The sequence below is a fragment of the Thermobia domestica genome, chromosome 8, assembly GCF_964235325.1.
Source record: "Thermobia domestica chromosome 8, izTheDome1.hap1.1, whole genome shotgun sequence".
NCBI classification, from domain to species: Eukaryota; Metazoa; Arthropoda; class Insecta; order Zygentoma; family Lepismatidae; genus Thermobia; species Thermobia domestica.
The window spans coordinates 289,021,498-289,047,321 of NC_137461.1; the positions used below are offsets into that span (position 1 = coordinate 289,021,498).

The 25,824-nt window shown below is 37.7% G+C and overlaps 1 protein-coding gene across 1 annotated transcript in view; it reads right to left on the reverse strand.

Annotated features, from left to right (window-relative positions):
• LOC145693691 (uncharacterized) overlaps positions 1-25,824 on the reverse strand; it is a 46,587-nt gene that overhangs the window by 8,885 nt on the left and 11,878 nt on the right. The window contains exons 2-6 of the mRNA XM_081769949.1: positions 23,906-24,937; positions 17,555-17,746; positions 12,374-12,491; positions 10,881-11,078; positions 1,394-1,497 (exon numbers count right to left, since the gene is read on the reverse strand). Of these exons, the coding sequence (XP_081626075.1) occupies positions 1,394-1,497; positions 10,881-11,078; positions 12,374-12,491; positions 17,555-17,746; positions 23,906-24,937 (1,644 nt within the window). The remainder of the gene's footprint in view (positions 1-1,393; positions 1,498-10,880; positions 11,079-12,373; positions 12,492-17,554; positions 17,747-23,905; positions 24,938-25,824) is intronic.

Sequence of the window (25,824 nt, forward strand, 5' to 3'; positions counted from 1 at the left end):
ACAACACCGAAAACGTTTGGGAGGTGATTCCTGGCACAAGATAAGACGAAAAGTATAGACCAACCCGGGTGCACAAATGCTTCCTTGCAGAGTTATAGGTTGCCGAAAACATAAGAATATAACTTTACAGGTTCATAGCTCCAAAACTATGGCACCGACCGTACTCGGTTCAACATTTCACTTAGGAACTAGTATGTGCCCTATCCAAATATCCATATTTCAGAATTCTGCGATACTTCTGCAACAATTTTCATAAAAGTAGTTGGTGAGTACTTCAAATTATATGCGCGTAGCCAAATAGCCTCTATAAAAATTGTTGCGGAAGTACCACAGGATTCTGAAACATGGATATTTGGATAGGGCACATACTAGTTCTTCAGTGAAGTCTTGAACCGACTATGGTAGATCCCATAACTTTGGAGTTGTGGACCTTTAACGTTCATTTTTTTATGTTTTCGGCAGCCTATAACTCCGAAAGGAAGCATTGAAATAGTAGTATGGGTAATTCTAAGCAAAGAAGTTCACATGAATATGGGTCCTATTCTCAACGGCTTCAGTTACAGGTTGTGAACCATTTTTGACTTTATGAAATAAAATATTTCAGTTTTCCGTTCCACAAGAACGTACGAGAACCCCGAGAAAATGCACGTCCACCATAAAGTCCGCTTGGCTGGAGCTGGGATCGAACCAGGAACACTGAGTACCACAAGTGAACGCTCTACCACTGAGCCACTACGGCCCCGTTTTTTGACTTTATGTTGCTTTTTTTTCACCCTTTAGTCAACTTACAGAGGTGATTAATAGCGCATTTGAAAAGTGATGGAATGGCCTTTCCAACGGCATGGAAAAAATTATAGTATTGTCTTAAAAAGGGAAGTTATTACGGGAAATTTTGAAAAGTTAAGTTTATTTAAGGGAATTGTATGGCAGCACTGATTCCAGAATTTCCCTCAATAACTTCCAGTCCAAAGATACCACTGCCACGTGTTGCATATCGTTAGAAAGGCCATTCAATAACTTTTTTAAATTGCGTTATGTCTGACCTCTGTAGAATAACTACATGGTGAACAAAAAGCAACGCAATGTAAAAAAATTGTTCACAACCTGTAGCTTTCAAACCGTTGAAAATAAGACCCATGCGTATATGAACTTTTTGCTTAGAATCACCTATACTACCATTTTCCAAAGAAATTGCCCTCTTCCCCCCCCCCAAACACCCTATATAATTTAAGACACTGAAATATCTTCAAAAAAAAAAAAAAAATACTTGGAAATCAAGACAGTCATAGCTAACTCTTCTAAAACTTTTATAGCAAAATATTTGAGTTTATTGATACGCAATGAAACTCTATAAAGGAATATTATATTTTTGATGCATTCCCATTTGACGTACCTTATATCGGAAGCTCTTTCCACAGGCAGTGCACTTGTATGGCATAACTCCCGTATGAATCCTCCGATGAACTAAATACGAAACCCGCTGACGGAAAGATTTGCCTAAAAAAGAAAAGAAAGAAAAACATTTTCTGTAACAACTCATACATTCACAATGCACAAAAATGCATGTCTGGTTAATTATGAAGTGTGTTTTTGGGCACAACATCAATTCGTTGTTTCAGTGAAAAACTATTATTTCTCATTAAACAGTTCCAACACACAATTAAGAATTTCGCCAACGTGGCATTGAGAATGTAGCCAACGTCTCATTATAATTACATATGTATATGTCTATGTATGCACATATACGATAATATATATAAAGATGCAAAATGTCATACCATTTGTTTTGTTTATTACACATGCAATATTATAGATGGAATTGTGAGCTAGTGGTCTACTATGCCACGCTTAATTGCATGCATGGGGAGCATGCCCGCGACCGTTCGGTCTATTTGATGGACGGGTTCCGCAAGAATGTAATGCACCCCGCCCGTGGTTGCGCGTGCTTGGACTTATGTCCTCGTGTACAAGTGCACCGTTAAGATTTGTCCCCTAACCTTAACACCTAAGTGTGTAACCCCCATTCACTGAGGGATTGGGATACGCCCACTGCGCGGCCAGACCGAAGTCCTATGTGCCTACCAGTTGACCTACTGGTGGAGGCGGTCCTGCTAGCGAGTCAGGCCCTACCATACTCTGCAGGCATGGTGCCCGAACCTTATAAGGCGAGCTCACCTCCCGCACATGTTCACCGTTACCCAGGTCCCTGGATTAGTTCCCATATGCTACCGAATCCCACGGTATGACCACAACCCGGCAGAGTCCAACCCAATCCGGGAACCCCAGGCAATACCCGAGGGGGCTTGAGTCCCGGCCCTGCCTACCTCTATCGTTCAACTGGCAACCGCCGTGTGTAGAGGTACCACACACACGTCGAGATGCTCTGCATCTCATCCCGAATCCAATGGTACATGTTAAGTCACCATTTGAGTTTGGAGCCGACCCATATCCTGCAGGGTTACCTCCCTTCCGCGGAATTGGTACCGTTGCCCAGATATCTGGGATTGGACCTTTCTCATTTCCGTTTGGTCCTCCTGCAGGCAGGAATCCGACTCTCCCCTCCCGGTAGGATCGTCCAAGCAATACGGGACTACCTCTCTTTTACGTGTTGAGGTACCACGTACACGCTGAGATACTCAGTATCTCTTCCCGGACCCAACAGCACGTGTAGGTCGCCGTTTGGGAGAAGGGCCTTGACCGCTGCTCTCCCCCGGTAGGGTCGCCCAGAGAGCTACCTCACTTTTTACCGTGTTGAGGTACCACGTACGCTACCAGACCCAATGGGACGCGTTAGTTTCCCATTTGGGAGTCAGCGGGAGACCCGTGGAAATCCCTCATCCCCTGGCAGGGTTTGGAGAGGAAGAAGACTCGGGTAGTTCTTTCCTCAGCGGAATGCAAGCATTCCTTGTCAGTTGTCTGCTGTGCGTAGGAGCTCGTCATCCGGATCCCTCCGAGTTGGAGTTCGTTTGGTACACGATATTTACACTATATACAAGGTTTCACTCCTGCTGCAGACGCTCGTCAATTCCATTGTGTTCCTGTGGGAGAATTCCACGCCTCTCTCTGAGAAGCTCGCAGTATCGTTCCTTATAGAAGGAAGACACTGCGGTGGTGAGCCTTCCCAAGTCGCCACATAACGCCTCAGAACGCAAGGCGTCTCTCAGCGGTATATGCAACAACCTTGCTCGCTCAGTCGGTTGAACCTGCTGAACAAGCGCGCACTCGATGACAGTATGTTCCGGTGTGCCCGGGGCACGCCCACAATCACACTGTGGCGCTCTAGCCAAGCCCAATTGATGAAGCTTAGCATTGTACGGACCGTGTTCTGTTACAAAGTGTACAAGGCCTTTCCCTGGGCGCATATATCCCATTTGCAGCCTTTCAGCCACATCCGTGAAAACTCGTATTAAGAGTATACTTTGAATTATGACGTCCGGTAGATGTCACGAGAAGTTAGTATCAAATATTTACTTGGCGCCAAATAGCAGTTTTCAAGATGGCGCATAAGACAGATTGAATGTTGAACAGAAGGTTTTTTTTTTCAAAAAAAAAAAAAAAAAAAAAAAAAAAAACGAGAAGTTTTGTAGCGACACAAATAAGTTTTTGTGCACACTTTCGTACAAAATGTGCTCCATGTAAACAGACTATTGAGAGATTTATCGTCAATTTGAAACAACTGTCTCTGTAATGGAGAAGAACCAAAGTATCAAGAATGGTATGACAAGTGTCTGTACCCCTGAAAACATTGAAGCAGTTCGTGCTGCTTTGACACGAAGTCCTAGCAAATCAACAAGGAGGGCAGTTGCCTAGTTAGGAACAGGTCTCCCATTACAAACTCAATGGTTCACGCAAGATGGGGCCCGCTCATCCACTGCAAATGTTGTTCTTGATTACCTGTATGGCATGTTTGATGGGCGGGTAATGTCACATCGGTTTCCTAAGCATCACCGAGGTGGGAGACAGTGATCCTGCATAGCCTTGACATCAATCCGTAATTTCTTCTTATAGGGCTACTTGAAAGGTGTCTTTGCAAGGAAACCTGCAAGTGCAGCTCAATTCTGGGCTCTCATCATGCAGTTGTACCATCTAATTTCGGAAGACTTGTGCAGGAAGGTTGTGACAAATGTAAAGATTCGCTTGCACGCGGTTGTGAAACAAAATGGTGATCACATTGAAGATATACTACGTTGAACTCAATTTCCATGCTCATACAATTAATTCTGCACTAATTTTGTAATATTCTGACGACAAATACATGTGTATCGGTTTTATGTGAACATTTAGTATCATTCAACCATTAACCTGATAAAACAGTGAAAAATTAAAAGTAAGCTGTGTCACATTTTGAACCTTTGACGTGACCCTAGTACATAGAAGCAATGAGGATAAGTACTAGATCACAATAGGATGGATGTTTAAGCGATCACTTGAATTACAAGATTTAGATTTTACTCATGTAACACTCTGGAATCTTGGAAGTTATTTTTATGTTTATACAGGGTGTTTGAAAACAACATCGACAATGTTTGGGAAATGATTCCTGACTCTACGGTAAGACAAAAAAGTATAGACCAACCTGTATGCAGAAATCCGTCCTTTCCGAGTTATACGCAGCCGAAAACATGAAAAACTTTAAGGGTCCATAGCTCAAATACTATGGGATCTACCATAATCGGGTCAAGACTTCACTTAGGAACTAGTATGTACTGCATCCAAATATCTAAGTTTCAAAATCCTGCGGCACTTCCGCAATAATTTTTATAGACGTAGTTGGCGAGTACTTCAAATTATATGCCCGTAGCCAAACTCCGTTTATAAAAATTGTTGCGTGAGTATCGCAGGATTCTGAAACATATTTTTGGATAGCACACATAGTATTGAAGCTATGGATCTCAAAATTTCATTTTTCCATGATTTCGGAAGACTATAACTCAGACATGACGGATTTCTGCACCCAGGTTGGTCTACACTTTTTGTCTTATCATGGTGTCAGGAATCACCTCCGAAATGTTGTCGGTGTTGTTTTGAAACACCCTGTATACATAAAATTCAACGTGAAATTTACTTTTAGCAAATATCCATAGCTGAAAATCCTTTCTAAGGATTATAATGTAAACTTAGTAAACAATAAAGGAACCTTTTCCTTCGTGATTAATTAGATAGTCAATAAAAGTATCAATAACAGGATAGTGTTTTATTTTGATTAATTCACCGCCAGCAAATTTTAATAAAACACGGTGTCACATTAATCTCACATTTTCTAAAACACTATTTTTTTTATTTTTACTAGTTTTGTTTAAAGTAAACCATTCAGGGCGATCTCCATCCGGTCTCCATTATTATTCTTTTTATTTTTAAAACGTCTTGCGGAAATCAAGGAACAGAAAAAAATATTTGAGAAATTATTTAGAACTCAAAAACTACTACTAAAAATCACTGGTGTAACAGCCCTTTGCAGCCCTGAGCCTGTTCTAAGGCCATCTGTCAGCGACCGATAGAACTACGTCTAGCCTAGCAACGAACACTTGATCAGCACGTGGCGCCACCTTGCCTCTAACAAGCGTATCAGGGGTTTTTTGGACCTAGTGATTGTCACGTCTTTAATCACCTGACTCCTCAGTTTGCCTCACGACACTAAGTGGACGCCGAAAATTTGAGCGCACTAGCCGGAAATTGAACATTGGACCACATGGACGTGAGTTTAACTCGGATCACTAGACTTGGAGTCCTACAGAAAATACCACTACTTAGTAAAATATGTCACCGGAGTTTGATATATATCTTGCAGGGTTGGCAAAAACCATGGTTTTTATTAAAAAAAAACAAAAAAAAAAACGGTTTTTTTGGTTTAAACCAGGTTCTTATGGTTTAAATAATTTGCTCTATATATTCATATCATATATGGACAGAAATAAGTTTGTTTCGCCTTGATGTTATTATGCAACAACCGGGCTATGCTGGAAGGGGACACATAAGCTTAAAGCGGAATAAAAACCGCGTCTCGAGTTACATCCGAGAGAAATTGTCCTCCATTTGAACTCGGAACCAGGACTAATTGGCCACAAATGCGATACGTCTGCCGACTCACTCACGAAGGAATTCTGATAAAAAAAAAATACGTTGTACTGATCTTTACATGCTTCTTAATATAACTGTCAAGAGTAATTTCAGAAGGACAAAAAGATAAACAGTTGCACAAGTGAAACCATTACACAGAATTACATATGAACAATTTCAAAGTACTACGGAGTACAAAAGAACTAATTTAGTTCAAGTTAGTTAACAACGACTTTTATTGGTCCAAATTAAAGAAATACACCGACTTAATCTGCATATCAATAAGAAAAGTGAATAAAGATACGAATTATTTGAGTTCACTTTGGCTCAGACTCATTTATACATAAATAGATACCAAAGATACTTATTTCACTAAATGCCTCTCGTGGGGTCTGTATACCCCCCCCCCCCACACACACACAAAAGTACGGCATTTTCGATGTATTTTATCAATAATAAACATTGAAACGAAACAATATTTAGAATTTTTTTTCGATTGCAAATTACATAACAATAACAACAACTACAAAAAATCACAAAATAAACATTTATAAACTTATAAAAAAATTGCTTTCGTATGTATAATCTTTTTGAGTAATGAATGGGGAATTTAGGTCTGAATATAATACGAATAATATACGGGAGTGAAACGTGATAACCCAAAAATGTGTGTTCATCAAGATTTTACAAACACTTACACTTTTACGAACATTTTTTGTTTTTTTGTTTAAACCAGTTGGTTTTTTTTGAAAAAAAAAAACAGCTGGTTTAAACCTTGGTTTAAACCATTCAACCCTGATATCTTGACTGTCAACGAATGAGTATTCAAACCAGGTTGACTTGACTAAGGACGTTGGCTTAGATGACGAAATTTGGCTGCAAGAACGAAGACAGTCACAAAAACAATAACAAGTTTAATCAGTAATATTCTGTGCTTGAGACAATCACACAGAAAAAACTTTAATATCGCTCTTTGATTTCGGGTAACATTTTAAAAACAGTGAAAAGGTGAGAGACGAAGCTGATTAACGTATTAATGAAGCAATTAATTAAATCACGGTAATATCAGGGAAAATTAATTTTCTTTTCAAAAATTTCCGAAGCAGCTGAAACTTAAATTATTTCTACCGTAGGTCTTGTTCTTTTTAAATACATCTTTAACATAAGACATAATGAACCGTACAAAGGAAACAGAAAATGCAATAAAATTACTGAGTGTTACTTTCTACAGACATAACGCATAGCCTATATCATGAGATGAAAAGGGGGAAAAATAAATAAAATAAAACAATTCCTAAATAAGAGTATCACAATATCTAAAAGTGTTAGTATTGTTAGAAGGTGTACTCACTGTCTACTTATCTGACACCGCCGATCTCATCAACATTAATAAAGGTCAAAGTGAATGTTAAGCACACATTTATTTTGGCATCCACTATGTAAGCACATGGACACATGATGTCATGCAGTAGTTTAGTTCCAACTCTGGACAAAAAACATCTATAAAACTCTTTAGCCATTTCCAAAGGATCTGAAATATGAAAAGTGATAAAGGATTAAAATAAACAGTCATCTGAAACAAGGAAAGGACTCAGCTATGAGAAAGGATCAAATAAAAACCTTAAAAATGCAATCAAATGCCGTCAAGTTCGACGATTGCTTCGATACGTGGCAGTAATATACCTTGCGTTGCACTTAATGACCAGCAGGCAGCAGAGTGTTGCTGGAAGAACGACGAATGCGGCAGCGTCAGCATCAAGTTGGCCGCCCCACTGACCATATGCATTGCGCCAGAACATCGTTTGGTGATCCGGTTTTTAAGCAGTGAAGGTGTGAAACCAATTTAAATTCATCTAAGGATGGCAACAAAGTATGGTAATTTGTGTTTGTCCCTGCAGCGTGGTATAGGAAGCTTAAAAGTGGTATAACATCTGTGCAGAATGCTCCTCGACTGGACAGGCTCCCAGTGCAGTGACCGGCGAAAACATTGCGTCAGCGGAACAGCTTGTAAAGAAAAACAGGCGTATTACGATGAAAAAAATCGCCACAATCATAAGTATTAGCTTTGGTACAGCTCAACACATCGTGCATAATGTTTTGCATCTCAATAAGGTGTCTGCAAGATGGGTCCCACGTTAGTTGACAGCTGAATTGAGGATCGTCGCGTCGACGCCTGTGAAGAACTTTTGTGTCGTTTCACTGCTGAGGACGATGCATTTCTGGACAGGATTGTTACAGGTGATGAGACTTCGGTTTACTATTATCAAACAAAAACCAAAAATGCGAGCAGGAATGGCGGCATAGCTATTCGACAAAAATCAGCATTCAACCATCAGCGGGAAAGGTCATGCTCACTCTCTTCTGGGATGCAAAGGGAGAAATTTTGGGACAGTACATGGAAAAAGGAATGACAGTAACCTGTGCCTCGTATTCAAACCTGCTGAAAAATCAACTTCGCCCTGCAATCTGGCGTAAATGACGAGTACTTCTGTCCTTAGGGTCCTACTGGATGACAACGCCCAACCGCGTACTGCCCGTTTGACCGTTGAGACTATCGATGACATCAAATTTGAGTGTCTCATTCATCCACTCTATTCCCCAGAACTTGCTCCAAATAACTTTCATGTGTTTGGCCCACTCAAAAAAGCGATGGGAGGCAAGCATTTCAATGGTGATGAAGAGGTGAAAAATGCGATGCATAAGCGGGTACAATCTCGACCAAACAATTCTTCCAACATGGTATCCATGCACTTCTGAAGCGGTGAAATAGTTGTATTCAACGTCGAGGGGACTACGTTGAAAAATAAGAGGTAAGATTTCCTTTTCATTGTTATATTCTAAAATGTACTGCAATTTTAAGGTTTTCATCTCATCCTCCCTTGTAGTAATTTTACCTCTTTATTTAGCAGTCAAGAAGTTTAAAAAATTATATAATTACATTTTCAACTTCAAACACAGCTAAACAGGATTATTGACAATACTAATTTAGTGAAATCCACAACAATGAGTTATTAAAATCACACAATTTTTAAAAAAAAAATTATTAATAAAGAAAGGATCAAATTGCAAACAAAAATAAACAATATTTTACAAAGCTAATACTTTACAACTGCAAAACGCATTACTTGAAATAAGATGAAATAAATAAAAGGAAAAACGCACATAAAGGTCTATTATATTAAATTAACGCTTTACTCAATTAATTACAAACTGTACACTATTCTAGTTGGCTTAGTTCCTTATTATGTTTTTCATTAATGGATTTGACAGAACAAACACATAACGTCCAAGTTCGTGCAGCATGTATTTTTAAATGTACTATAACAGATTTGAAATATTGTCTTGATTTCTTTCAACTTACTGTTGCCTTTAGGCATTGTCATATCTGGTATTTCACTTTTCCTAAATTAAGTTGAAGCGTCAGAGTGTTCTGTTAACTGGTCTATAACATGGGCACAAAACAATGTCAAGTTTGCTCGATTTAAGGTTTCTCAGCATCGAGACTTTGAGATACAGATTTATGGCTAAACATAAGGATCCGAATTTCATTTATTTTCAGCGCGAATACAACCGTGATTTTCAGAGCCCAAGAGAGAATTCATAGTGTCAACAAATGATTCATCCTCACCATTCGCTATATTTCTTTGATTCAATAGAAAGTTTTCTAAAATTAATACACTATAAATAATATGAATAAATCCTGATCGATGCTGTAGAATACATAATTCATATATGAACATCAGTCAGTGGCGTATTTACGATTTTGTTTCGGGGGCGGGCTCTGCTAACTTTCGGAAGGGGGGCTTGCCTGAAAATGTGAAAATTCCGTAAGATATTTCATATTCTTTACTATAGTAAGTAAGATTTCGGGGGGGGCTTAAGCCCGGAAGCCCCCTCCCCAAATACGCCACTGTGAACAGTCTAACTTTGTATTACTAATTTTTGTAATTTAATCATATGAGTTCAGTGTCTCCTGCCACTTCCTCGACACTTTTTCATTCATCGGCTGTTGGCAATACTGTTACAGTTTCCCCTACTCCCAAACCAACCCGCGTGCAACTCGTTGGGATGCTCATTTTTGGCTTGGCAGCTGTTTGTAATAAAGTTTCCACTTGACACTACCGCCAAGTGGGAAGTTCGCGCAGTTATTCTGTTCCTGAAAGCAAAAGGTGTTAAATCGATTACAATTCATTGCCGATTGAGAGAAGCGATGTAAAGTAGAGTATGGGTGTGAAAAACGTCCGCAAGTAGTGTACGGAGTTCGTAACTGGTTGTACTGAAATTCACGACGAAGAATGGAGCGGGAGACCGGGTGATGAGACAATTGCGAAGGTTGACCAAAACCAGTGACTAGCACTTGTTTCATACATTGAAAGAATTTTTGGCCGGAACGCGCTTCACCAACAACGAGGGGGTGAAAAATGAGGTCTAATGCTTCCTCGAACTCATGGTGGAGAGCTGGTATGACATGGACATACAAGAACTGCCACAACGCCTACAAAAATGCATCGATCGAAACGGCGATTATGTAGAAAAAAAGCGATAAAATGTACGGGCTTTAAAAATGATACAAACATTATTGAAACAAACGTTTCTTTGTATTTCTAAAAATTAGGAAACATTACTTCTGAAATAACCCTCGTAGGTAGATTGATATCTATAGATAGACAGATTCCGTGAGCAGTTTTAATTTTGTCCTTTGATAAAGGAACTTTCAAAGATCTACTATTTGGAATTAGGAACTTTCCACTATCTCATAATTTAAATTAATGTGTAATATAAACTATTATTATTATTATTATTTTAGTGTGTGAAGGGCTTACCGCAAGTTTCACATGTGAAAGGTTTTTCTCCCGTGTGGATCCTCTGATGATTGTGAAGAGTGGAAAGCTCTTTGAACGACTTGCCACACTCCGCACACGCATGGGGCTTCTCATCGCTGTGATACAACAGGTGTTTATGATACGACTGCTGAAACGTAAACATTTTCCCACACGTCTCACAGCAATACGGCATTTCACCTGCAACAATAGGGTCGTTATAACACGATATGATACGCAAAGAACACAGAACAAAGACAAATTAACTCATCTTTATTGCGTTTTATCTTAATATCTTGTTTTATAACTTCATTCACACTGCCACCTTCCTAAGAGTACTTACGACGGGTGAGCTAAAATTTTCAGGAAATTACAGAAGATAAATTTGCATGAAAGAAAAAAAAAATGCCAACCTGGTATAATTGGATTTTTTTTTTTTATCACAACAATCCTCAAATGGATTTTTTTTTTCTAAACTGCCATATTAAGTACCTTCCTTCATTCAATGTTTATCAGTATTGTGATATCATACACTGTCTGCATTACTGAACTAAGAATTTATACATAACCAACTTCTGAGATAAAATAACCATTGTATAATGTTATTGTTCGTTAATAAAACAGTCTATAATTACTATATATCCTGCACGTTAGTATATACAACTGGTGCATATATACATTACAGAGAGGATCACCTATCATGCCTATTATAACCTATTATAACCTTATTATTAGGTTTGTATAAAAGTATATATGCATCTGGTTGACAAAAAGCAGGCCATTGATTGAAAGATAACTAATCGTTTTCTTCGATTCGTTACATATATTATATGTGTGTAGATTACAACGTAACGAACTGTCAAACATTACTCTTGAATGTCTTGTAGTAACAACTTTTTGCAAAATTTCACTTTCAATTTCATATTGACTAACATAGCATTCACACTTATTACTGGATGTTATATTTATTTTTTAAACAATTTATGTTCATTCCATTATGTTTACACCCTACAATAATTGTGTTTAGGTATTGTTGTAACTTATTATTATTCTGCGTGGCTCCGCGTAGTGTGGTCGCTAACGTTATAACCTTTGGTGCGAGCGGTTCCGGGTTCGATCGCCGGTGAGGACACTCAGTCGAAAGTGTAAAAGCTTTTTCAGGCTAGTCATCCTGAAAGAGGTTTTCATGATTCACTGCAGGGGCGGTACCTAACATATAGATCCCGGGCCGCTTCCTTCCTTCCCTTACCTTGGATAATGTGATGGCCGAGGGACGTCATCCTCATACGTGACGGGCTAACAACAACAACAATAATAATAATAATAATAATAATAATAATAATAATAATAATAATAATAATAATAATAATAATAATAATAATAATAATAATAATAATGATAATAACTTATATCTGAATTTATAACTACTTTCTGAAAAAAAAAATCACTAATTAAATTTTAGTCGTCAGAGACAACAATAACTTAGATATTCTTACCTGTATGCAATCGTTTATGCTTCTTTAAGAAATACTTTGTAGTGAAAAACTTTTTACAAATGTCACACTCCCATTGTTTGCCCTCGTGCGTTTTCATATGTTGAGTCAAGTGCTGCTCCTACAATACATAAAATTCAAACAATGGAATCAAACATGAGGAAAAATAATCACGCGTCAAAATATTGATTTATTCATTCAATATTGCTAGTACTTTGATCACCAACCTATAAGTATATTTAAACATATGAAAGGTAAGCTAAAACGATTAACACTGTGTATCTTAATTTTGTTAAATTTAACTAGATATAAACTCCTGATTTCAGAATTCAAGATGTAGATATGTAATAGCACGGACGAACAGCAGGTTTTTGTTCTAGCGGCTTTTATCCTGGAACCTATGAACTCTTTATATACATGATCCCATCTATCGGGTGGGCAATGAACTATATGAAGTATCGTGACTTAACTCATTCTTATAGCCGGTGCATTTGCCATATTGTAACTACAGTGAATAGATCTACTGAAAATGTTTGTAATGTCTTGAAAGTCTAATATAAACATCAAGTGGGTCTATTCTGATGTGGTGTGGCATTTATAACAGCAGTTGGAGTGACCAAGAGGACATTGTAAGCTAAGCCTATACGAGAATTATAAGGCAGTCTTTAATCAAGTTTATTTGCTTTATATTTTTATTTTTTCTCTTTTTGTTTGTAGTTTGACTTTATGTTAGTTGGTTTGATTGGGGACCACTTATATTTAATGGTCATATAGGATTATTTCTACGATTAGATTAATTGGCATTAAAACCTTTTTGGATGGTTATTTAACCATATGAATTTGAATCATAAAATTAGTAAATTTAATCGTTCATTTACTGATATAACTAATTAAACGTACGGATAGGAAATGTCACATTCATAAAGGACGTTTCTGAAGTTGTAGATGCTTCGTAAACTTTTTGGTTTTTATTTGGATGCTTTATATTTCTTGTTGTTAGAGAGCTCATGTGGTTCGGCTTCCACGCTAATCAGTAGGTCCACGTCTCATATAGCCTCGCTGCTGAACGGAAATTTTAAAATCAACTCAACATATATACATATATAAAATTTTCAATTTGTTATAAATAATGTTAACCTTGTTCTTGAAACATCTCTTATAATAACCTGCGTCCACAACTACATGTAGCGGTATAATCTACTTAACAGTGTGTACCAGTCCTCTAATCTCATTCGAGTTAACATGAGGACGTTAAAATAAACTACATGGTTGACACCAAACCAAACTACGTTATAGATGATAGAAAAGTTCGTTTGTTTTTCCCATAAGATGGGTTTAGTAGCGCCTAATTATATCTGACTTCATTCCAAACAATTTTGATAAAATCATACGATGACAACTGTAATACCACCGCACATTACAACATAAACTCTCCAGATCAGTTCAGTTGTATGTAGCCAATTTAGTATTGACGATGGAAGTAAATAAGCAACATTTTTCGATATATCATGTTTTCTTACTGAAAGAAAGCTAAAAATGTAACAAAATACACACAAATATGTAGTATTTGAAAAATCCTCATCGAACAAGGCTAAAAGTGTGGGAAGTTTTATGTTGGAAATTTCTCGCTAAATAATGCTCCACAGTCGAGTAGATTAATTGAAATTGACATAACGAAGAACACCTGACATGCTAAAAATATTTAAAAATTATCAGTTTGGTAATGTCAATTGTTTTGATGTTCGAGTTTCACGTAAATTGAGGGGGGGGAAAAAAAAACTTCATGTAGTAGTCTTTTTTTTTTTCAATTTTTCTTCTTCCCTATACTTTGACTAAGTCATTCGGTCATTCTATTCTTTTTCGGGGCCAAACCTTTGGGTAACGCAGGTATCTGGAAGTATCAAAAGTTATAATAAATATTGAGCTACCACTGTTGAGACACAAAAAGGCAATGTAAAAAGAACTTTTAAGTTTTGTTTGGCCCCGAAAAAGAATGATCGAGTGACTCATTCGAAATATAAAAGCAGAACTAAACTTGGAAGGAACATTATTGGGTAATTCGATTTATTTTAATGTGTTCCATATGCAGAAACCTTCCTCACCTAGTTCTGCATGTGATTCTCTGCTTAAAGGTAAGGACTTTGTTTTCAAAATAATTTGTGATCGGGACATGAAATGTGGATACTATTCAATAATGTGCAATGTTATAAAGAAACAAAATGAACAACCACCCATCACACCAAAAGCATGAATGAGGGTATTAGAAAAGTGTCTTTTATTACAGGGCTCATAGTGGTCTGGCCTCTTATAAATAGTTGAAAAGTGACCAAAACCTCATCATGCCCCTTTTTTCCTTTGTCAATTTCTCCATCACCTCTCTCTTTGTTGTTTTGTTTCACCTTTTCTTCTTTGAACTTCCTCCTTTCTTAGGTTTTCTAAGTATGCTTTGTAGTTACGGTAAGCAGACTTAGCAGATGTAAGAAGCTTCTAAGTAAGTGGATCCAGTACTGGTCTATTTCCGAATATCTTCATCCAAACATTATATTTAACATAGCATTGAGAGTTCTCAAAGCCGTGAAATATTCAAATTCATCACCTACTCTTAAGAAAAACATACAAGAAGCATAACACAAACACGAACATGATGAACCACACAAACACACAACGTTTAGCGGAGTTTTGGAACGATAGGAGGGGATGAACGATAGGAGGTTAATTTCAAGACCAATTCAAGTACCAAATCATGATGAGGAAGTTAGGGAAATAAGGGTTCCTAACACAAGTGACTACTACGAGAGAAAACTAAAAGACTATTATGATAGAAGAAGGAATAGACACAGAGAGCTTAAGCATCCACCAACCATCCACTGTGCTTTAGAAAGAATAAAAGCTGAAGTGAGAATAAAGCTGACTGTTTCACATGTGGCAGCGAGTACTGAAGCTTTCAGAAGAGTAACAAGTTTCTGCCTTTTTCCATTTATTTTTACAATATCTTTCTTAGAAAACTGCCAATGCAAAACAAATTACACGAAAAAGTCACTTTACCTCCCAAAAAGGTAACTTTTAGTGACAAATTTGAAAGGAAGTAACTTTTAGTGACCAAGTTGAAAAAAAAGAAGTAACTTTTAGTTAAAAAAAAATTGACTCGCTATGAGCCCTGTTATTACGATTCCCTTTTGGAAAACTAAACAACGAATTCTAATAGATCTACTGAAATCAATGCTAGACGAGAAGAGTCAGGAATCAGTCAAGGGAGTACACATAACTTTCCATTAATAAAGAAAACTCGTACCTTTCCTTAATGATCAGGAAAAACTGTATAAACTCTGATTGGGAAGTACTAATTTATCTGCTGTATTTACTAGATATCGCACTGTCGGAGTTTCATTTATTTCAAATTTTACAAATTTCTCTAAATGAAAAGAAAATACATTTCCTGGAAGAATACAAATATTGTAATCTCGGTGCAAATCAGGAGGGCTAGGATACCAAATTTGAAGTGACGTCAACCAGAAGGCTGTGTTCGCATGATAAACAGAAAACTAGAAATTAAGGGGGTGGAATAGAGTGAAAATACGTTTGTTTGTGTTTAGAGTCCCTTCTCAGCACAAGAGGAGGACCTACAGTTAAAAGTGGAACCCGAGACACTGTAATGCATTTCACTTGAAGATTCTGCTACCGGAAATCGAAATCGGGAACATAGGTACAAAGATACACACTAACCACTCAACAAGCGAGGAGGGTATGTAATAAATAAAAAAATAAACTTGAATATTCTGCTATATAGACGGCATCCAGAATTTTGCACTAAAGAATGAACCCGTGTTTAAACCAGTGATTGTGTTTTGTATGGAGCTCTAACTGTATACAACCATGTGACACCAAACTATCTCTTAAAGGATGATTCTCCGGTTTTTTTTTTTTTTTTTTTTTTTTTTTAAATCGTCCTACGTTTATGCTCCGAGACTAAGAGTGACGGTGCTGATGATATGATATTGAATTAAATGGTAGAATTTAAAAAGTAAGAAGAAACGAAGGGCCCAGAGAGAACCCAAGCATATGATGTTGGTCTACTACAAAACCCACTTTAAAGGAAGATGATGATTAAAGTAGTCGGATCGGATCAAGTTTGTCTCCCTCCTCCTTGCACATTTTCCACGTTGGACGACGTTTTGCGACTGCTTTTCCTCTACACCCAAATGCACACCACTCATAGTTGCAGCATCCAAAAATTACACAGAGATGTCTAAATATGGTACAGCCCAAATTTCGGTTCCCCGTGCAATTTATCGATGGCTGATCACTTTTTCTTGGTGAATGTACAGCCTCAACATCTCATTACTGTACAAAGATGGGATGTCTCGATGACTAGCAGTTGATAGCATGCTGGATTTATCTTGATCTTTGGCACAACTTCATGAAGCGCGATCTTTCTTACGTAACAGAAACCTGCGGGGAAAAAATTCGTGTTATATGGAAATCCAGCTTACCCCATCCTTGGGATGGAAACAGATCTGCTTGGTAATTGGCACAAATATATTATAGTCTCATCCAGGGTTACAACATACTGCCATTTATCACCCGATAAATACAGGTAATACAATCGCTTGGGAGTACAATCTATGTTCTCAGATAATTTGTTCGGTGAGAAAGTGAGCATGAGGTTTCTTTTACTTTCAGTTGTATATCCCGGCTAATGATCCTTCTCATGGTTAATCTGTGTCTTCTTACACTCTTAGTAATGAGTTTTTGTGTAGCTCTCACCTTGCTGACCAGCTGAGACACTAGTCGGGTCACATCTCCTATATCTTTGGTTTGGGGTGATTTCTTTCAACTGTGGAACAACCTGCTTGCTCTGGAGGTACTTTCCTGTTTTGTTTAATTACATTGGTGATTCCTTTCTTCGATGTGGTAAAATCTGTCGAAGAACATCGTTCCTTGCACTATAGCTGTACCTCATATAAGAAAGATACCAGAACAGTGTTCTTTTCGGAGCCATTTTATGTCCAACGAACTTCAACCTGCAAGCGCACATTTTCATGTACATGCCTGCCATACTTCTCTTTCGCACATCGCGATTCAGCACTGTCAGCCATTCCCACTTACTATAACGTGTTTGACAGACGTTATTAAAGCCAAGTACTTAAAATACTTTTTAATTATTAGGAAAACCCTAGAACTAACCTTTTTAAACGCTTTGCCACATTTGGAACATGTACAGTTTCTCTCCTCCGTGTGAACACTCTCATGCGATTTCAGCTCAGTTCTCGTGGTGAATCCTTTCCCGCACACATCACATGCAAATGACTTCTCTACCACATGTCGTTCCATATGAGTGTTCAATTCAAACTTCTCACAGAACTGCACACCACATATCTATAGGAAGAAACAACATTAAAATGCGATGCAGAAATCCATATAAGTACACCCTGTGATAATTTTTAAGAAAATCAAACTTCGAAAAACTCTTACGCAATAACAATTTGAGAAGGCAAAATATCGCAATATGTATGAAATTTAGTTGCTGTTAAACACACACAGTTTAATTTATATCTGTTTTATCAATAATTTGATTGGGAACAATTTTCAATACTGCTTTTCTGAAAGCACTTTGGGCATTTAAATTCTCTATAATAACGTTGTAACGAACAGAGTTTGTACCGTACAACAGTCTTTTGAGATTTGAGCTGGCAACACTGTACAAATAGAATCATGTGTCTACGAAAGATCACGTGTTTTTAAAGATAGTATCGACTCAGGAGAAGGCGCAGAGTATCCTGTAAGAAGCAGTGGTGAAACTGTGCCTCCTCGTGCATCAAAAGTTCAGTAGTATGTATTAAAATAAAGCTCCGGACGTAAAAAACATTACGAAGCGGAATACAAAGATTCTGAAGACACAAAGTGGCCGCCTGGGGAGAAGTGATGAGATGGTTTGTCGCATACGGGAGAACGTTGTTACGATTCGGAGGAACAGGATTCCGCAAAGGTCCTTGGAGTTTACGAAAGATGTGTCGCAATGTACGATGCTTAGAATCCTTCGGAATCGAAAAAATGAAATTTTACGTCCCACGATTATGCCGACCAGGCTAAAGGAGACGATGATGATGAGAAATGAATGAAATGGTGGAATGAAGAAAGTGGGAGGAAACGGGAGAACCCCGAGGAAACCCACGCACACGGTGTCTGTCCACCACTAAGTTCACTTGGCGGAAGCAGAGACCTTCGGAATCGAATTCATACGAAATCCTATAAGCTGAGTTTGTGCATCATCTAAACAAGAAGAACACCAGGCTAAAATCTGTGAATCCAATAGCGTGATGAAAGGTTGCTGGCGAACATGACAATCTTCCTCGTGTACAGGACGGTGTGAATCAGCACAACTGCTGAATCTGAGAAACGAATTCAAAACCCATAAACGAGATAGCTCTAAAATGAATGTGTAGTGCGCGTATCTATGGACTATCTAATCGGGACTTTCTTTTTTGAGGAAGATACGTGTCATGGGCGCTATCTACGCCAACATGCTGCAGACGTTCCTCTTTTCCCACCTGGTTGCATTGGATACCAAGGCTAAAGTGCACTTCTAGGATTAGGAATTTCGAGGCAGGTGGGTTGGCTGCAAAAGATTCACATCATCACCTGTCTTAACACGCGTGACTTTTGGCTGTGGGAATATCTTATGACAGAAGATACACGGAAAAGCCAAATTATCAAGATTATCTCACAGCAAAGACATCTGCAATCATTGCGGCTATTTCGGATAAGCAACGTAAATGGAACTCGAGTTTTAGGTTGCATATCGAACTAAAGGTGGTAGCTAAATCAGGGTGTCTACTATAATTCCAAAATGAAATTTCGTGACCTTCTCTTTACCAAACAATAAAATTTCATAACATTTTCAAGAGAAAATTTGGGTGCGAATTAGGCCGTATTTTAATGAATGCGATAGAAGCGTGCTTTGCTTGCGATTTGGTAGCGCCTAAAGCCGACCATACATATTTTTGGTGGTGAATTTTGACGTTTTATAGAACAAAATTTTCTAGTCCATACTTATATTTATACAGATAAAATCGTAACCCAAAAGCTAAATTTGACTTTCATGACCGTTTTCTTATTTCGTGACCGATAGATACCTTGTAAATCTTGAAAATATTTAGTTACAACCCTTAGTTTTATCTGCAATCTAGACCTGGAACAAGAAACAGAAGGAAAATTATCTTTCTACACATGCTATGAATTTTTCTTACGTTCAAAATCAACTTTTCATCAATGGATTTTTAATTAACTTTTAAGTGTAGACATTTTTTTTTTTAAATAAATTTTTTCAATTGTTTTATGGATATTTGTAAATTGGATAAGAAGTGCGACATTAACTTTTCGGAACTTCAGAAATAAAAAGTTCGTACCAAAGACATAGTGTCCAGTATAAGAGAAGTCTGTCGTTTTAGGTGCTCCATAAAGAAAAATACCTCCGTAGAAGACAACAAGAAAAAAAGTCAGGTTATTGATTTTTTTTTAAAAAATTTATCTAGCCTTACACATAAGGTGCAACATTTTTCCATAGGAAATAAGATGTATATGTGAATTACCAAACCCTTTCTAAAAAAACAAGCAAAACCTGCCAAAATTGAACGGTTTATTTTTTTCTGCGTCGCAGTCAAGAGTACTTGAATACTTATTATCTTTACTATTTCGAAGATGTATCAATTTCTCCCCTTAAATGAGTATTAGGTTTGTGCGAATGAAATGTAGTTCGAGGTGCGCCATTTCCAAAGGCAAAAAATAATAAATAAATGAAAACTACAACACTTGGTTAATCAAAATAGTCACCGTCTGCAACTACACACTTTTGGCATCGTTCAGCTGGATTCTATGGCGAAAATAGTCTTCATCCGCACGCTGCACCGCCTAATCGTTATATAGAAAGTCTTCTCTCCCAAGAAGTCATCGAAATACCGTAAGAGGTGGCGGTCGAAGGAAAACGGCTATCATATTGTAATTAACGGAGAGTCTGCACCGTTCTCTGGGCGACATATGGGGACGGATTGTCATCCAACATGAGAACATTATGTTTGTTGACTACTGTTGGATGCTTGCGGACAAGTTTGTGGTGCATTGTACGGAGGGCACTATTGTAATGATCTACGTTGATGGTTTCACTTCGCCTGAGAAAGACATGATGGATACCCCGCCATACATCACCCTAGTAGCAACAATACATTTTGTGGGTGGAAAGGTGGTTTAAGAAATTGTTCTGAATTCTGTTCACGATCCATCCATTTATGACTGACTATGATAGATCCATTTTCTATCTGAATGGAGAATCCAATGCAGGAATCCGTCCCGGTTATTCCTTTCTCTCAAGAGAACTGCACACCTCCAGATGGCGATTCTTGTTTGGTGTCAAGAGATGTGGCACCTATCAGTCATTTTTACACTACCGATTCACGAAACCGCCTAATGACGATGGTACGGCGTATAACTTACTTGCTTGCAATGTTACGAATATATGCAATTCTGTCACCGGAAATGGGGGCGCGGTGGCTCAGTGGTAGAGCGTTCACCTCCGGTGCTTGGGGTCCCTGGCTCGATCCCAGCTCGCGCCGTGTGGACTTCGTGGTGGACAACCGTGCTTGTGGGTTTTCTCGGGGTTCTCCTGTTTCCTCCCACTTTCTTCATTTCACCATTTCACTCATTTCTCATTATCACCGTCTCCTTTAGCCTAACTGCCATAACCGTGGGGCGTTAAACTTAAAGATTTCATTTAATTTTTCTGTCACCGGAACGAAATTTCACAAACCAATGGCAAATAGTGCGGTCATTCACCACGGCCCAAATTTTTTTTTTTTTTTTTTTTTTTGCTTGGCATGCAGAATGTCCTAATCTGAATTCGTAAAGAAAAATCACTTGCAATTGTGTATTTCGCATGACCCACTTTCACACGTCCCTGTGCAATAACACCTGCAATCTCCTGACCATCTGAATATCCCAGCCTGTTTGCGGGACGCGTGACCTTAGTCCATCCCTGTGTTGTGTTGCTGAGGTGAGTTTTCCAACGGACATTTCATTCACACAAACCTAATACATCATAAACCTGTACAGCTTAAATAATTTCTATATTGATGTAACAACTTTTTGATCTTTCGTGTTACTTATAATAACTATCTAAGTTTACAACCCTGTTCTCACTTAAGTTCAGATGGAGGTAGCAGTTCCAGCCAGGGTTGGCAAAAACCATGGTTTTTATTAAAAAAACAAAAAAACTCGTGTTTTGTGGCTCTATGTATTTACATCACATATGGCCAGAAATAAGTTTGTTTTGAATTGGTTATTATGCAACAACCGGATTATGTTGGAAGGGGTCACGTAAGCTTGAAACGAAATCCAAACCGCTTCTCGGCTTACATCCGAGAGAAATTGTCCTCCATTTGAATTCGAAACCGGAACTAATTAGCCACAAATGTGATATGTCTGCCGAATCACTCACGAAGGACTACTTAAAAAAAAAAAAAAAGTTGTACTTACCTTTACACATTTCTTAATATAATTGTCAAGAGTCATTTCAGAAGGACAAAAAGATACACAATTGCACAAGTGAAAAGATTATACAGAATTACATATGGACTATTTCAAAGTACTGGAGAGTACAAAAGAACTAATTCAGTTCAAGTTAAAGAAATGCAACGACTTAATTTGCATATCAGTAAGAAAAGTGAATAAAGATACGAATTATTTAAGTCCACTTTGGCTCTGATCCATTTCTACATAAATAGATACCAAAGATACTTCTGGTTCATCAAGATTTTACGGACAGTTACACTTTTACGAACATTTTTCGTTTCTTGGTTTAAACTAGCCAACCCTGGTTCCACCTACAGAAAATTTAGAGGAACTTAAAGGACAATTGAAGACAGAAATTTTTAACAGTTTAACGATCGAACACTTATGTTACTTGAAGAAAAAAAAGAAAAGAAAAGTTTAGAAAACATCTGATTGGACATTTTTGTAGTACGTTAGTAACATTGTTTTAGTAGGTCAATATAACGAAAGATACGTAATCGTGTGTTAACATATAATGCTGCTATCTGTTCTTGTGTGAAAATTTGAACTCCATTGTTATTGTGGTACGACATGAACAGGTAAGAAGAATAAGAGGGCTACATTATATGGTTTGAAGTACTTGGTTCGGATCCCTTCAGCGTGATATGGATCTTCTATAAATGTTTGTAAGCTACGATCCTTAAGTGTCAATAGTGTAACGTTAAAGTGATTTTCGCGTTCTACAGTGAACAATAATTTTAATTTATATACTTTTCTTTCCATTTTGGGACCAAACATTTTTGCATTTCACGGTGGGTGTGGAAGTTAAATTAATCACTTTAAATTATATTTTGTTCTGTAATTAAATTTAAATTTTGATATATAATTACTGTAGTTTTTGGAAGAACTATAGAAAATTATAACCTTGTTAAATTGATGTTTTGGGAAAAATTATCATCGTCATAGGTATTCTGCCATTATTGGCAGGTCACTTGCTGCAACTGAGAAGCTTCCATGCTCCATGGTCTTCCGCTAACCTCTTCGTCTTCACGTACAATTTCTCTGTTTTGATATCGTTTTTATAGTCTTCTTCTCCCCCTCTCTTTCCTGCCACCATACCCTCTATCACGTCTTTCATAATACAGTTCCTTCTTGGCCAATGTCCTAACCAATTTCCCTTCCTCTTCTTAATAATACCTAAAATCGTTCTTTTTTCTTCTACCATTTCTAACACCTTCTAATTTGTTTCTCGCTCGACCTAATTTTCCCCATTTTTCTCCATACTCACATTCCAAAAGCTTCCAGTCCTTTCTCACCATTTTTGTGTAATATCCATATTTCTGACCCATACAGTACAATACTCCACACTAAACATTTTATGAATCTTTTTCTCAAGTCTTTATTTAAGGTCCCACAAAATAGTATTTTCTTTTTCCTAAAGGCTTCTTTTGTCATTCCTATCCTTGCTTTTATTTCATGTTCACACTTTATATCATTACTAATAATACTACCCAGGTATCGAAAACTAGTCACCTTTCTTTCTCCCCTCCTACTTCTATATTTGACACCGACCCCTTCATTCCAATTTGGGAAAGAAAGTGAATGTTAATTAAACGGGCATTTCTAGGGAAAATAAATGTTTTTAAATTGGCCCACAAACAGTTATATAAAATCAGGAAAAGTCATTCAATAATATTTTTGTTGAAAGTATATTTATATTCACAGTTTTGATATTTAATAAATTATCTTTATGTTGGTTGAAATTTTCAGATATTATTCCAATAGAAAAGTGGAATGCTGCCCATTTTTCCACATCAAAGGAAATGAACCCGTCCTTTCAATCATAACAGTGTACCATTTAGCGCATTACTACTACAAACTATCTAGTTCCAACTCCACACATCCTGAGTGGATACCTGAAATAACATTACAAACCAAAACGAAATTATTTTCATGTAATAATGGAAACTTATAGAACGAGGCATTAGGACTTACCTTGCAATCGTATCCCTTTTGGCCTGCGTGTCGCTTCTCATGCTGTTCCCGTCGAAACTTTGTAGCAAACTGCTTTCCACACAAAGAACACTCTGATCCAATTCCAATGTTGTGAACAACGCGAACATGAACCATTAAACTCCCCCGCATTTTAAAAGATTTCGAACAGAGATGGCAGAAAAACTGCCGACCATCATGTTGGTACTTCATGTGTTTCTGCAGTTCCTCATGATTAGAGAAAACCGCGTGGCAAATGGGGCAACGATTTGTTAGTTCTTTGTGAACAAGCTTTTTATGCAAGGTTAAAATGTTGGGGTTTTCAAACAATATTTTGCATTCATCGCAACACACTTGATCCTTGTTCGACGGCGGCGATCGTTCTTCGCTTGAACGTGTTACAGAATAAGAAACAGAGAGTACATCATTTGAAGCACACGTGTTCGATGGAGAGTGCTCAGGCGATAAAAGCATCCTATTTAAGCCTTGTGACTTATCCTCTATCAACTGTTCTCTTCTGTTTTTAACAAAAAGCTCTTTTTTTGAAATTTGCAACCAATCGCGGTGAACACTTTTGTTACCGTCGTTTGATGCAGAAGCAGAGGCCGATGATTGACTAGTATTCTTAACATATGGCTTTACCTTCTCCCCATACTGTTCATGCCATACCATTGGTTTCACTGTTTGAATCGTTTTGCTCCAGCCTCTCGATTCGTATGGAGAGGAAATACAACTGTACATTTGAGAACTTTTATTTCTGCCGTGCTCTCTTATCTCATTATTACAATGCTGGCTGTTTTGATGAGGCTGTTCCATCTGAGGTGAAGTAGTGCTGCTATTTCTGTTGTCGCAGTAGCCGTGCAAGTGAGTAAACAGGTGAATGGTGAATTTATCCAAGCCCAGCAGAACATCATGGCAGACGGGGCATGCTAAGTGTCTTGTGGCTGCGCTGATCAGACTTGATCGCAGAGAATCAACTGTGGCAAACCCCGGCTGTGAGCAAAGTGGGCAGATCAACAAAGGAGCACCCATGGCCTGAAAATATTAAAATACGGTATTACAAACATCAGAAACTATCCAATCATTGTACTGTACTTACTTAAAGAATATATGGAACTCTTATACATAAATTTTTATATGGACGTTCCCTGAAAACGGGTCCCCTGCATAAATACCTGTAATATTTCAAAAACTACTTGTTTTTTTTTTCCTCTGACACAAAATATTAGATTTTTTTCACACGTTCTCATTTCTTACATATCTGATTATATTAATGCTGATATATGGAACGAATAATCGACCTTATATTACATAATTCCTCTCTACGTGGGAATTCAATAGCGAAAAATAAAAAAAAAGTACTGGCTGGATTGCGATTTCATCCGAATTTTCGGCTTATTGCGCTGGTGCGATAACCACACGATACCCAGTCCGCTATCTGAACAGCCATACATTTTATCAGCGTTGAAGTTGATACTTAGCACTCAGGAATATATACTTGACTTATTTATACTCGATAATGTTTTTTTTTGGGGGGCCGCGGTAGTTGAGTGGTAGAACGCTCACTTAATTGAGTCCCTGGTTCGATCCCAGATCGCGCCAAGTGAACCCTTTGGTGGTTTGGTTTTCTCGAAGTTCTCTCGTTTCCTCCCAATTTCGATTCATCTCTAGGACTCAGTGATTAATCGTAGAATGTTAAAACGAAAAAAAATGGCAGCAAAACACAACAACCGCCTCGTTAAACGCCACCTTTACGAAACTACTCGTCACACGGGGAGAACTGAGTGCTACAGTGAAATTTAGAGTTAAGTCGGCGGTAGTTCAATACCAGAAGATGTAACTCTCCAACAAAAGGTAAATAAATAAATAAATAAAAATAATAAATAAAATCTTGGCTGAAAGAAAAAAAATTGTATCCACCC